The 14,694-nt window shown below is 38.3% G+C and overlaps 1 protein-coding gene across 1 annotated transcript; it reads right to left on the minus strand.

Annotated features, from left to right (window-relative positions):
- Positions 1-11: 11 nt before the first annotated feature.
- Positions 12-14,377, minus strand: LOC306867843 (uncharacterized protein). Its single transcript, XM_079413759.1, has 8 exons — positions 14,016-14,377; positions 13,026-13,352; positions 12,535-12,858; positions 10,192-10,323; positions 8,278-8,595; positions 7,101-7,391; positions 6,259-6,312; positions 12-2,386 (listed from the first exon to the last, which is right to left on the minus strand). The coding sequence occupies exons 1-8, from the start codon at positions 14,053-14,055 to the stop codon at positions 2,250-2,252; spliced, it is 1,623 nt and encodes a 540-aa protein (XP_079269885.1). The 5' UTR covers positions 14,056-14,377; the 3' UTR covers positions 12-2,249.
- Between the last annotated feature and the right edge of the window lie 317 nt (positions 14,378-14,694).

Below are 14,694 nucleotides of genomic sequence, written 5' to 3' on the forward strand. Positions count from 1 at the left end.
AGTATGCAGCAACACGTTTCACACAGTTTATCTTTTTACATTCAGGTACATTTTGATTCGTTTCATGTGAAAACAGTTGTTAGGAAGCAAAATCTGTATCGGTGTTTGTCCACTAGATGACAGAAATGATACAACATTAAGATCAGTCATATATCAATATCTTACATGGACATTATTCAAGAAGCAGATGCTGTTTTCAAATGTAATAAAACAACACAAAGCACAATGCATGCGGTATCATATCACTACTAGAACTGAACAAATGCGATTTTACATGTTTTTGCTATAAGTGCAATAAAGCTCATTTCAAGTGCTTCAGCGTGAATACAGAGCTTTGGAAACAGACTGTAATCGATACTGAACATCAACATTAATCTGGAACTGGTGCTAATTATATAAAACAGTGAATAGAGAAATACTGCTGTGGTTAAACGCCTTATTAAAAACACTTTCTGACTCTCACTGTCTACAATCACACAAAATCAAAACTGTGAGAGTCAAACTAGTATCATGCTAAATAGAGTAACAGGTATGAAGCGTAACATTATTAAAATGACATCTGAAAGTGTTTGATAAACATGTTTCTGGGTCAATATGAAACCAAATGTACATGCAAGTTTAACATTTCTCACTTTCACTGGACAGATTCCAGAGGCTCATAAAAAAAGAACAATGTTTTGTTGTTTTTTTTTGTTTGTTTTTTTTATTCCTTTGATAAAATAGAAAATATTCAAACACCTTCAGGAGAACATTATTAAAGAAAAGAAAATATAATAAGAATAACTGTATACACAAGATTAGGAAAATTAAAACAAAATAAAGGGGAAGGTAGCTTACAATAAGGGGAAAATACAATAATAATAAAAATGAAAGAAAAGAGCAATGAAAGAGAGCTGTCTGAACTGAATAGAAATGCATTTTTCACATAGTTTCAAAAACCTGACACATTTTTTTTTTTATTATTGCTAGTGTATTGTTTGTATACCGGTACAGGGAATATTTCTAATACATATTTCTCAAGATAGGCTCATAATAGACCATTCTATACTCACCTCTCCATTGAATGGATATTAGATGTAGCTTCAACCCTCAGTTCCTGGTGTCCGTGCTCATTCAGTCAAGTTCTGACCACTTGAAACTCGATGTAAGGATTTATTTAGGTTCTGATAACTAGTTATTTAAGAATTAATTACTCACAGACTGATTTTAAAGTTTAACGAATCACCAATACAATGGTTTCGTTTTTTTTTTTAAATACAGTAACTCATAAGCAAATATCAAAAATAACAAACGAGATGTCTTCACCACGCAATCGTCCATCTCTGTCTTCGGCCCTTTATAGTCTTCCATCCACCTGCGTTATTCTTGCATGTGGCGTCTATCTCCCCCCGCTGTCTGGGTTGGTTTCAGTACCTCGAGACCTTTCACCCAGATACTACTCATGGCAGGGTTAACAGTTCAAATACAAAATAACAACTTCTCAATTTCTTATATAGCAATCATGCCTATCATTATTTTAAACTATGAAAAAATTCGTAAATATAGGTGTCAAAACCATACACTTCATGTATAGCACATATGAATAACACCTCATGACTTTGTTTTGATTAGAAGGTCCATTCTGCAAATGTATTTAAGAAGTGCAAAATGCATCTCCTTGACATCAACCATTTCTTTGCAAACAAGCTTCATAAACATATTATTAATAACCTCAAAGCAATTCATATTTGAGCTCTCCATATACAAGACATACTGGAAACATAATATCTTGACATTTATATTTCCATTACCTCTAAACCATTTGTTAACATTTGCAATTCAGTAGAAAACACACTCAAATGAATCATCTCTCTCATATTCTTCATTATTATTTTTCTAAAGATTCTTGTTTTCTCCTTACTCTGGTAACGTCGTAAAGATTGTGAAAATCAATTTCTATTAATTGTCTTGTTTGATTAGTTGGGGATTGATTAGGAAATGTCATACTATTTTTACCAATTGCATTAACACTAGTCAAAAAGATGAGCAGTGAGTCAACCTTAATCAGAAAATTCGAAAGAGTTGAGCCCATACATTTTTGTTTATGGATAAAAAAAAAATTGCCAAACAAAATAAAAAAGTTGAAAATATATATTTTTTGATTTGTTGACAGAGTCTGAGTAATAACACATAGCATCTTTCAAATAAAAAATGTTTGTGTTGTAGCTGGAGCTGACGTGTTGATGATTGACACTGGTGGGTGGGTCTTGTTAAAGTGAATGCGTCCCCTCGTACTGATCATTCATTACAATCACATACCCCTCATCATTCACTACATCCTCTTCCTCTCCATCCAGCAGCGACATCACTACAGTCGCTGATTCTTTCACTCGCTCTTCTGTGGAGTCTGAAGGAAAATACAGAGACAATGATGAATTAAAAACAGATAATGTACTGATCTGGATTTCTTCATATGAGACATCAAAACTAAAGTGAAGCATTTACAATGTACAAACTCATTTAACACAGATTGTCAGCGGCACATTTTGCTCATTTGATGAATTCAATCCAAGCACTTTTCTGACAAATAAACATATTTTGTATTTATAAACTCAGTCGTGCATCTACTATGCAATCTGAAATGTAAAATTTTTCTTGGGTCATTTAGACTTGGATCAAATCAAATCAAATCACTTTTATTGTCACATCACCACAGCACGTGTGCCTTCGTGAGTGAAATTCTTGAGAGCGTGCTCCAGACACTGCAAAAACAATTTACATATAGACATTACCATACATACGTACAGACTTATACAGATGACAATGTGTAATATACACATACATATACTCAGTACACACAGTGTACTATTAGACAGACATACAGTTACGATACACATTATACACAGTATGTAGTACACATTCTACGTTATATACACACAGTAATATGCGAAGATGCAGCAGATTATATATAAACCGGATGTGCAAATGTCATGGATGTGCATTGGATGGTATCCGGTGCTGGCAAAAAGATTGTTGTATTTGTGCAGTAGTGTACTGGTAGTCCAGTTTGAACTGTGTGGAATTAAAGTGCAGTGCGTATACTGTAAGGTGGGATTATGCTGTAGGTATATTAGTTTTGACTGTTCATTAGCCTGATAGCCTGAGGAAAAAAGCTATCCCTCAGTCGGCTAGTGCGGGATCGGATGCTGCGGAGACGTCTTCCTGAGGGCAGCAGAGAGAGCAGTCTGTGGGACGGGTGGCTGGAGTCACTGATGATCCTCCGGGCTTTCTTTATACACCGCCTGGTGTAGATGTCCTGGAGGGAGGGAAGCTCACCTCCAACAATGTGACGGGCAGTTCGCACGACCCTTTGCAGAGCTTTGCGGTTGCCAGCAGTGCTGTTTCCAAACCAGGCGGTGATGCAGCCTGTCAGGATGCTCTCCACAGTGCAGGTGTAGAATGATCTGAGGATGCTGGGGTTCATTCCAAACTTCCTCAGCCGTCTCAGGAAGAAGAGGCGTTGGTGTGTCTTCTTCAGCACTGCATCTGTGTGAGCGGACCATGTGAGATCCTCAGTGATGTGAACACCGAGGAATTTGAAGCTGTTTACTCGCTCCACAGGTGTCATGTCGATGGTGATGGGTGTGTGTTCTCTGCTCTGTCTCCTGAAATCCACCACCAGCTCCTTGGTCTTGTCGATGTTGAGTGAGAGGTGGTTCTCTTGACACCATTTAGTCAGGGTTCTCACCTCCTCTCTGTAGGCCGTCTCATCGTTGTCAGTGATCAGGCCTATCACCGTTGTGTCGTCAGCAAATTTGACGATGACGTTGGAGCTGTGTGTTGCTGTACAGTCGTGTGTGTACAGGGAGTACAGGAGTGGGCTGAGGACGCAGCCCTGAGGAGCACCAGTGTTGAGGGTCAGCGGGGATGAAGTGTTGTTGCCCATTCTGACCACCTGACATCTGCCTGTCAGGAAGTCCAGGATCCAGCTGCACAGAGATCCGTTTAGTCCCAGAGTCTGGAGCTTCTCAACCAATGTGGCAGGCACTATGGTATTGAATGCTGAGCTGTAGTCCACAAACAGCATTCTCACATAGGTGTTCTTATTTTCCAGGTGGGAGAGAGCAGTGTGCAGGGTGAAGGCAATAGCATCGTCTGTGGAACGGTTTCTGCGATATGCAAATTGTAGGGGATCCAGTGAGTCAGGCAGCACAGAGCAGATGTAGTCTCTGATGAGTTTCTCAAAGCACTTGCTGAAGATGGGTGTCAGAGCAATGGGCCTCCAGTCATTCAAGCATGTGATTTTATTTTTCTTTGGTATGGGCACAATGGTGGATTTTTTGAAGCATGCGGGAACCACAGACAGAGAGAGGGAAAGGTTAAAAATGTCTGTGAAAACCCCGGCCAGTTGGAATGCGCATGCTCGGAGCACACGGCCTGGGATGCCATCGGGACCCACAGCCTTGCGGATGTTCACCCGTCGGAAGGATCGGGTTACATCTGCGACAGAAAAGGAAAGTGCGCTCGCCTCTTCTGCTACAGCCGCGGGAGCGCGCTCTGTGTGGGCGGTGTTGTGAGCCTCGAAACGAGCATAAAAGTTATTAAGTTCGTCCGGTACAGAGGCGGCAATGTTCACAGTAGCTGGTTTATTCCCTCTGAAATCTGTGATGTTGTTGATACCCTGCCACATGCTTCTTGCGTTGTTGGTTTTGAATTGTTCTTCAACTTTGTTTTTATATTGTCGTTTGGCAGCTTTGATTGATTTCCTGAGATCGTAACTGGCTTGTTTGCGATCGTCAGAGTTTCCGGATTTAAAGGCAGATGTCCGCGCTGACAAGGCTGCTCGAACATCGCTGTTAATCCACGGTTTTTGGTTGGGGTAGATGCGGATTGTTTTTGTCGGTACTACATCCTCTACACACTTCCTGATGAAACACGTTACAGTATCTGAGTACGCCTCTATGTCGTCATCAGACGCTGCCCGGAACATGTCCCAGTCCACGTGATCAAAACAGTCCTGTAGTATAGCGTCTGATTGGTCCGACCAGCATTGAATTGTCCTGAGGGCGGGTGCTTCTCGTTTCAGTTTCTGCCTATAAGCAGGCAGGAGCAGAACGGAAGTGTGGTCCGATTTGCCGAAAGGTGGGCGGGGGAGCGATTTGTAGGCGTCCCGGAATGGAGAGTAGCAGTGATCAAGTACACGATCACCACGCGTGTTGATGGTGATGTGTTGAAAGTATTTTGGAGCTATTGTTCTGAAGTTGGCTTTGTTGAAGTCCCCCGTAACAATAAACGCTGCATCTGGGTACGCGGTTTCCTGCTCGCTTATATTCCCATACAGTTCCTTAAGTGCCTGGTCTGTGTTGGCTTGAGGGGGAATGTAAACAGCTGTGATTATGATCGCTGTAAATTCCCTCGGTAGCCAGAATGGTCGACACAGAAGCATATGAAATTCCAGATCAGGGGAGCAGGAGGATTTAATAGAGTGTAGGTTCCTTTCATCACACCACGAGTTGTTGATAAAGAAACAGACGCCCCCGCCTCTGCTTTTCCCTGTGAGCTCTTTCGTTCTGTCCGAGCGGTGCACGGAGAACCCCGTGAGCTCGATGGCTGAGTCTGGAACCACTGCCGACATCCAGGTTTCTGTGAGGCAAATAATGCAGCAGTCCCTTGTTTCCCGTTGGTGTGAGATGCGTGCCCGCAGTTCACAGAGTTTGTTGTCCAGTGACTGAACGTTAGCCAGCAAAATAGTTGGGAGAGGAGGTCGGAGGGGACGGCGTCTGAGTCTGACAAGGATGCCGGCTCTCTTCCCCCTTTTCCGGCGGCGTTTCTTCGGTCGCGATCGTGCAGCCCAGACAAAGGGCTCTGATGCGGTGTCTGTAAACAAGGCGCCGGCGTTCAGGAACTCAAAGTCCGGTTTGCGTTGCGCGACGAAGGAACCAATGTTTAAAAGCGTGTGTCTATCGTAGACAGTTATACTGACAACATCTAACACGTGAAACAACAAAATAACAAATAAAACATAAAAAACATAAGAAAAACTGCAGAGTTTTCTTGGAGCTCGCAACACGGCTGCCATGCTCGGCGCCATCTTGGTTCTATCTGTTTGTAGCATTAAAAGATCCAGCAGAAGGTAATTTCTCTCAGGACAGTCACTCTTTAATTCACTTACAGTCATTTGTTTGAAATCTGAATGAATAAACTGAGCCAAATCACACACTTCAGATCATGATGCTGTTGTAAAGTTAAAGATATTCAGTGCAAACAGCAGATTCTCACCATTCTTCTCCTTCAGCTCTGATTTCTCCATCGCCTCATCTGTGACAGCAGCACCTAGAAGCAGAGAAATACAGAGACATCCATCAGCTCAAGTGTGTGCATGAGAACAATAGAGTTACTACAGAAACATCATTCAGATGCTGTTTATCAGTTCAAAACAAAAGGACAGTTTGCTGTGTTTCCGAGGAGAATAAGCTAATATACATTTTTGTGTTATTAACAGAGTGCTGATATGAATAAAAGCTAAATGAATTACTCATTGAGATGAGGCAGCAACTTTAATCATTTCTAATCTTTACTAATAGATTTTTTAAAGGTGGGCATGTTTTATTAAACTGAAGGCCACTACTGCTCTTGCTCTTTATTCAGCAGTGGTTTCACTTCAGTTGATTCAACAGAAACACAACACAGAAATCAGAAAGAAAGAAAGAAAGAAACAGTTTTGTTGCATATACATCGACACATGGATGATTTTACAGATCCACTAAGAGTCCCTATCCCTGCTGAAAACAAGAGAACATTAAACAAAATATTGTACAAATATACAAAGATACACATGTGTGTGTCTCAGAGCAACATTGCAGTGTTTCATTCATGAATGAATCTGTCTTTGAATGAATCGAGTGAGTCAATGATTCTATGATCCATACATAAAGACTGTCACTGGCTTCCATTCTAATAAATGATTCAATGAATGACTTATTAAGATACGGACTTGCACCACTTACAGTATTTACATTTTTTTAGGGCCTGTTCACGTCACATCTAAATGTGTGGAAAATGCCTGTTTGTTAAAAATTAATATATAGCCTAGTTATTATAATAAATGTTATCCTACTCACCAGAATTAGTCAGATTGAATCTCCTGTATCTGGTCCGGTCCCTGTTGATGATCTGTAATTGAAAAAGTCCAAAGTCTGTATTTGTGATGTCCGTGATGGTCAGAGATCCAGTCCTAGGATTCAGCTGTAGTCTGTCTCCGAATCTCTCCCCAATACTAGTCGTTCCTGATTCGCCTTTAATAACGAGACAGTTTTTAGCTCCAAACGTCCACAGTATCAGATCACCGCTCAGTGTTTCAAGACCAGGGTCTAGAGTGACAGGTTCTCCAACCTTCGCTGACACGCCGTTCACTTCATGTCAAAGCAACACACAGAAATACAGAAAACAAAGTGTGAATTAATATAACGTGAATTTTCAACAAATTCATTTAGATGCCATTTTTTAACCTAGTTTGTCGTTCATAGTTTCAGCTCATCTGTCTAGGAAGATATTACCTAAACACACAAATCATAGAATATGCTGTAGTATTAGATTTTTTAGCCAAAATAATTTATTCTTGTAATATTATGATTTCTTTCCGCACAAAACATATCTACTTCATTTGTGCAGTATTACTTGAACACCCATTAACACCAATAAAGATAAATACAATAATAACTATATTAGCATCCACACTAACACACAAGACTGTCATTTCAAGCTTTAAATGCTCAAGCTCTTGCCAGATGGATTCTGATTGGCTAGAAAAATATGAGAAAGTTATTCCAATTATATTGTTCTGTGTCGTTATCATTATAGTTGTGGTGTGGACTCTATTATTTTGAATCTAGAGATATTTATATATATATATATATATATATATATATATATATATATATACCTGTATATATCTTTATTGATACTGTCCATGGTGTTAGCAAACCTCTAGTTTGATAATTTTAGTATATTTGTACAGCACTTTTCACAATACACACTGTTTTGAAGCAGCTTCACAGAAATTCATAATGTTACTGTTTGAAATTTATATTAATGCCTCAGTTCAGAGCAGGACGGTAAAATAGTTCACATTTTGTGATGATATAGAGTATTACATTTATTCTGGTAATTTTAATATTACACTAAAATGAAAAACATTACAATCTAAAAGTAACTAAACTTGTGTTGTACTTTGGGAATTTGTGCTAAGTTCAGATGATCTAAGCTGTTTAAACAGTACATGATTATTGATCTACTCACCAGTGACAGTTACAATGAATCTCATGTATTCGGTTTTTCCGTTTTTGCGGTCGATCTGTAGTTTGTAGAGTCCCGAGTGAATGGTCCTGATGTTATTGATGATGAGATCTCCAGTCTTCTCATTCAGCACCAGTTTGTTTCTGAATCTCCCATCAGGAGCATCACATTCTGTATCGTTTGTTTCACTGGCCTTTTTTTTTAATTCAGTGAGGATGTGATCCTCAAACCACCACTTTATCTCATCACCTTTCTGTAGTACAGTCTTAGTCTTTAGGTTGACAGATCTCCCTTCCGTCTCTGACACCTTCTTTTCTTCAGCTGTCACAGCGGCACATAGAAGCAGAGAACAGAAATGTGTTCATATGAGCAAGCCTAACTTTACAAAGAGCACGTTTTAGAATGTTAATAGCATGTTGTTAACATGCTTGACACATTTCTAGCATTTTCAAACATGTTTTTGCACGTTGCTAGCATGCTTTAGGAAATTGGTAGCATGTTTTAGAACGTTGTTGTTTTACCTCATTGTTAGCATGTTTTAGCTATATTGCTAGTATGATTTAACATATCAGAAACTTTAGTCTCAGAAGAACTTTACTGGCATAACAATATGCTGGCTTTTTCAAACCCAAATAAAACTGGCAAAGAATTACACAATTGTGTCAGAATCATAGACTGTAAAAAAAAAATGGACGTAGTGTCCGTGACGTCACTCGTAGGTTTCTGAAGAGCGTTTTTGAATCCTAAAGTGGGCGGAGCCGACCGCCGCCATCTTGGCAACGCGTCACCGCGCGTCACCGCGCGTCACTCCCGGATGATCCAAAATGGGCAATGAGGCGGGACGTGGGCGGAACTGAGGTGCCTGGTTGTCTGTATATAGTATGCTTTATTAATCATGTTCTCACTGAGTTTCGTCTTTTAAAAACAGTTTTAATCGGTTTTAATTCTTTAAGCCACAGAGTTTGTATTATAGCCTAACAGTTTTCTATTGGAGGAAAACGCTTAACCAGTAACGTTAATTACAGGCCTAACGTTACAGCCAATCACAGTCTGTCGGATTCTGGAGTGTAGTTAAGTTTTAAATAAAATTATAAAGAATAAATAAATTAATAAATAAAATTACATTACAATATCACTCACCGGAAAAAAATGGAGCCTAGACTTGGACGGTCTGTTAGTACAATTAGCCGCACAACAAGCCATTTTATTAGATAATTTTAAGAAATAATAACGAAAAAAGCCATATACTGTATAAAACAAAAGCAGAAACACGGCAGAGATGCCAAGTTCAGCGGCTGAGGTAACGTGACGGCTAACAGACAGCAGATAGAGACAGCAACGTCAATCAACCTGTCACTCAAGTGGCCACGCCCTTAATTATGCAGAAGTTTAAGGCTTAATATAATTTAAATGGATGAGTTATAAAAAAATTCACCCCCCTCACAGTTGTCACGAAGGGCAAAATTAGCTATATAGACCAAAATAAATTTTTGTACCAGGCTGTAAACATGTTTTTTTCTACTGTAAAGTTGGGCATTTTAACATGGAGAGTCAATGTGATTGACTCCCTTTTGGAGCCAGCCTCCAGCGGCTAGTCGATGAATTGCAGTTTTAATCACTTCCGTGTTGGTTTCACTAGAGGGAGCGGGAGGTTGCCGCTTGGTCAGAATACTTCTGGGAAATCAACTATAAAGTCTGTTTCTCATGTAATTTATCATTTACCCTAAATTCTTGCACTGATTTCAGTCATTAGCGTGAGCAAACCCAGATCTTAATGTGTTGAAAAACTGGCAGCATATTTCCTCTGAGGCTTGATTAATTATATAATTGATTCTAAACATCATTATGCATTTAAACTCTACTGTAGCATGTTTGTATTTTGTAGTTTGTATTGCTTGTATCAGCTGTAATACTTACCCACTTGTTTTTTTAGTTTAGTGATTCTGCGGTGATAGTAAATCATAACTGCAGTTAAAAGTGCAGCCACCAGCAGAACAGCAACAATTACTCCAGCTATGACATCTCTAGACAGACCCGGATCAGGAACAGCTAAAAGGAGACAGTGAATGATTACAGGACAAAATATTTATCATGATTCAGAACTGATAGGTGGCACTCAGTTGACATGTATATATATACATTACCGTTCAAACTTTTGGATCAGTCAGTCTTGTGATGTTTTTTAAAGAAGTCTCTTATGCTCATCAAGACTGCATTTATTTAATCAAAAATACATAAAAAACGGTAATCTTGCAAAATATTATTACAATATAAAATAATGGTTTATATTTTAATATACGTAAGTATAATTTATTTCTGTAATTCAAAGCTGAATTTCCATCAGCCATTACTCCAGTCTAAAGTGTCACATGATCCTTCAGAAATCATTACATTATGCTGATTTATTATCAGTGCTGGAAACTATTGTGCTGCTTAATATATCTTTTTTGGAACCTGTGATACTTTCTTCAAGATTCTTTGATGAATAAAAAGTTAAAAAGAAGAGCATTTATTTATAATATAAATCTTTTCTAACAATATAAACTACCGTTCAAAAGTTTGGGGTCAGTACATTTTTATTCTTTCTTTTTTTAAAGAAATTAAACCTTTTATTCAGCAAGGCTGTGTTAAATTAATAAGATGTGATAAAGATTTATATTGTTAGAAAAGATTTCTATTTTGAATAAATGCTGTTCTTTTTTAACTTTTTATTAATTAAAGAATCCTGAAAAAAGTATTGCAGTTTCAAAAAATATATATATTTGGCAGCACGACTGTTGCCAACATTGATAATTCTAATAATAAATCAGCATATTAGAATGATTTCTGAAGGATCATGTGGCACTTTAGACTGGAGTAATGGCTGATGGAAATTCAGCTTTTGCATCACAGAAATAAATTATACTTTAAAGTATATTAAAACAGAAACCATTATTTTATATTGTAATAACATTTGGCAAGATTACCGTTTTTTCTGTATTTTTGATCAAATAAATGCAGCCTTAATGAGCAAAAGAGGCTTCTTTAAAAACATTACACATCTTACTGATCCAAAACTTTTGAACGGTAGTGTAAGTTTTAGTTTACCGTGACACAGGCCAAAACATGGTTTTACACTGTTAACATGCAGTGGTGACAATACCCCCCCACCCCCATCTGAGGGTTGTCCCGCCTAAATATATTATTAAAAACCATGCTATGTATTGTAAATAACAATGTTTTATGCTTTAAATAACTGTGTAAGTAGTACAACAACAAACGGGGCAAAAATGCAATTTAAGTTTAGAAACATTTTTAGTCTCCAAGTCCCTTGCCTCACAGTGCTTTGGTCCAAATGCCTGCTTTCCTTTTTACATCACCTACACACACACACACACAAGGCTATTTTATTCACTTAAACATTGGATAAAGTGATTACTTTCTCTTTAATACAGATGATGCCAATGTATTTTTCGTTGAGTCACTATGTTAGCAATAATAACGGAAAGGGTTGCCAGGTTTCCACAACAAAACCCGCCCAATTGCTAATCAAAACTAGCCCAAATCTAGCCTAAAGTAACTAAAAATGCATGTTCCGAGGCTAAAATACACATTACTGGGGTCGCTTCATTCAGTGATCAAGTAACCCAATTCCACGAGAAACTTGGCAACGCTGTGACTGTCTACAACGGACACGAGCACAACAGCTTAAAGTTTTCTAATTTGGCACGGTCTACCTGCTGCACTATATTAAGGCTCTCCTCTGTATATAATTCATAACCTTACAAGTACAATTTAAACTGTATTATTTGTGTATTTCTCTTGAGAAATTTTATGTTTATTGTCCCCCCCCCCCCCACTGTTAGACTAAATTTACGTCCCTGCAGAGTACGTCCAATTACATTACCTGCCCACCGAGCTTCAAAAACAAAAGTAAAAAGCGAGCGCGCATATCGCACATACTAATAGCAGCTGCCTGATGAGCAAATTATCCAAGTTTTTCCTAGAGTCTACTGTGTTTAAGATTATGTGAGACACTAGGGGAAGTTCCACTTTGCGATTTCTACCTAGGAGGACCCTTGTAGCGGGATTGTGCCCTCATTCCGCTATTCCTCCCCTGCCCTTACAGAGGTCTGTGCAGGCCAAACCCTAAAAAAATACTTTTTTTGTATCTGTAGCCATTTTAATAGTGTAATTAACATAGAAGTCAGCTTATATTTCATATATTATATTAATATATTAATGTATGAATTATTTATAAACCTTTAATTTGAAACTCACCACTGACAGAAACAAGGAATTGCTGCGAGCTCTCACGGCCTCTGATCTGTACTTCATAAAGTCCCGCGTGTTCGGCTCTGGTGTTTTTGATGGTCAGAGATCCAGTCTGATTTAGTTGTAGTCGCTCCCTGAATCGCTCATCATCAACATTTATTGAGGCCTCATTCGTTTCTACATCAATATTAGCCAGGAGGATGCCTTTATCTCCAAACCTCCACACGATCAGATCATCCTCCTGTAATTCAGTACCATCATTCTGAAGAGTGACAGAATCTCCCTCCATCACTGATACTGACTTCACTCCACCCGTCTCACCAACCACACCTGGAAAACAAATCGGACAAAAACTAATTCGTACAGATTTTTTGTGTGGAGTCACACATATGTGAATCATCAAGAACACTGATGTAAGATGCTTACAGCATGAAATCATGAAACTTGAAACAAGATCATTATTACATTAATGAAAGAGATACTCTTGAGATACTTACCAAAGACATCCACACTAAATATCCTGGATGCGATTTTTTCACTTGAGATTGTTAGTTTATATTGTCCTGAGTGTCTCTTTCTGGTGTTTCTGATGGTGAGAGAGCCAGTGTCTTGATCCACCTGCAATCTGCCTTTGAATTTCACATCATCAGTGACAAAAAATGAGGTCAAGTCGCTCTTTCTGGTTATTTGAGAAATAACAAATTCTTTAGGCCCAAACGACCACAGTATTGTATCATCGTTCTGTATTTCAGTAAGATTGGTGTGTAGAGTGACAGGATCTCCTTCCATCACTGACACTGTTTCTGTTTCTGCACTAAACACACCTGCAAAACATAAATGAAACATAATAGATATAGACTGTTTAATCTGATACCACAGCAGTAACCTCAGTAAACAGATTCAATTGGAAACATTTGAGCACACATTGTTTCTTGAAATAACCGGTTTTACCAGTTTACATGTAAAACAGTAACCTGTAAGTTGTTATGTACCATGTTCTATTAAAAAAGAAACACACACACACAGGTTATTTCCTCATTCTCCTCATATGTTAAATGTATAGTCACATTTTAAAATACCACTTGTCCTATAGTGTTTATATGTTTGATGTTTGTTACATTTTACCTTTAGTTTTGTTTTAACACATTATGCATTAACATGTATGGCTGCACTGAAGTCTACACTGAATTTGGTCATCCAATATTACTGTGTTTGCACGTTAAATTACATTATTATTATTATTATTGTTGTTGTAGTGGACACACGATGGGAATATGACAGTGCTATTTTCAGCAGATATCGACGTCTGACAGAGATGTGATTTCATTTTTTTTTTTTTTTTTTGTATGTTTGCCACATTATTATTTTTAATGTTGGTTTGGCTATTAAACGCGTTGTTCTTTCAGTATCAGTTCATGCATTTGTTGTAGCATGGCTGATGTGAATGTGTCATGAATGAAACTAAAAAATAACATAAATCCACTTACCGTCCAGAAATAAGAGAGACAACAATAATATCCTCTGCATGATTTTTTTTTTTTTTTTTTGTCGAGCTGTGAATGTAGTACAGATGATCGATGGAGATGATTTAATAGTGTTCTGTTCCGCTGAATCTCATTGCGTTCTTCAGTCTCATTCAAACCGAGCAACAAATGCAAATATCTCACAAAATATTCTACAGTAAACTATATACAATGATCGGTGTTTCTTAGTGATGTGACGTTCTGCATGGAGGCTACGAAGCTTGTATTAAATAAAAAACAAAACAAAACCGAAACATCTCGCAGTGAAGCACTGTACCGGAGCTTTCGTTTTCCATAACCACGTGATCTGTTAACTAGAAATAGCTGGGAGGTCTGGATGGAACGCAAAGACAGCTGTTTCCAGCTTTGACCACAAGATAGCATTAGTGTGCAACGTGTTGAAAAGCTTCGAGTAATGAACCATTTTAGTTGCTTTATTTCACCATCATTACAACTCACTCCTCCCCGCTCATTGCACTCCCTCATATTCGTTGTAATATATGTGCACACTCTTGATTATAAAGTCTTTGTATACACTAATGTTGTTTTTTTCAGGAAGGAGGTTTTAGCATGTTTTTCATTACTAAAGCACTGACAACATAATTTACATTTACATTTACATTTAGTCATTTGGCAGACGCTT

This window comes from Barbus barbus (assembly GCF_936440315.1).
Source record: "Barbus barbus genome assembly, chromosome: 49".
In the NCBI taxonomy this organism is placed as follows: Eukaryota; Metazoa; Chordata; class Actinopteri; order Cypriniformes; family Cyprinidae; genus Barbus; species Barbus barbus.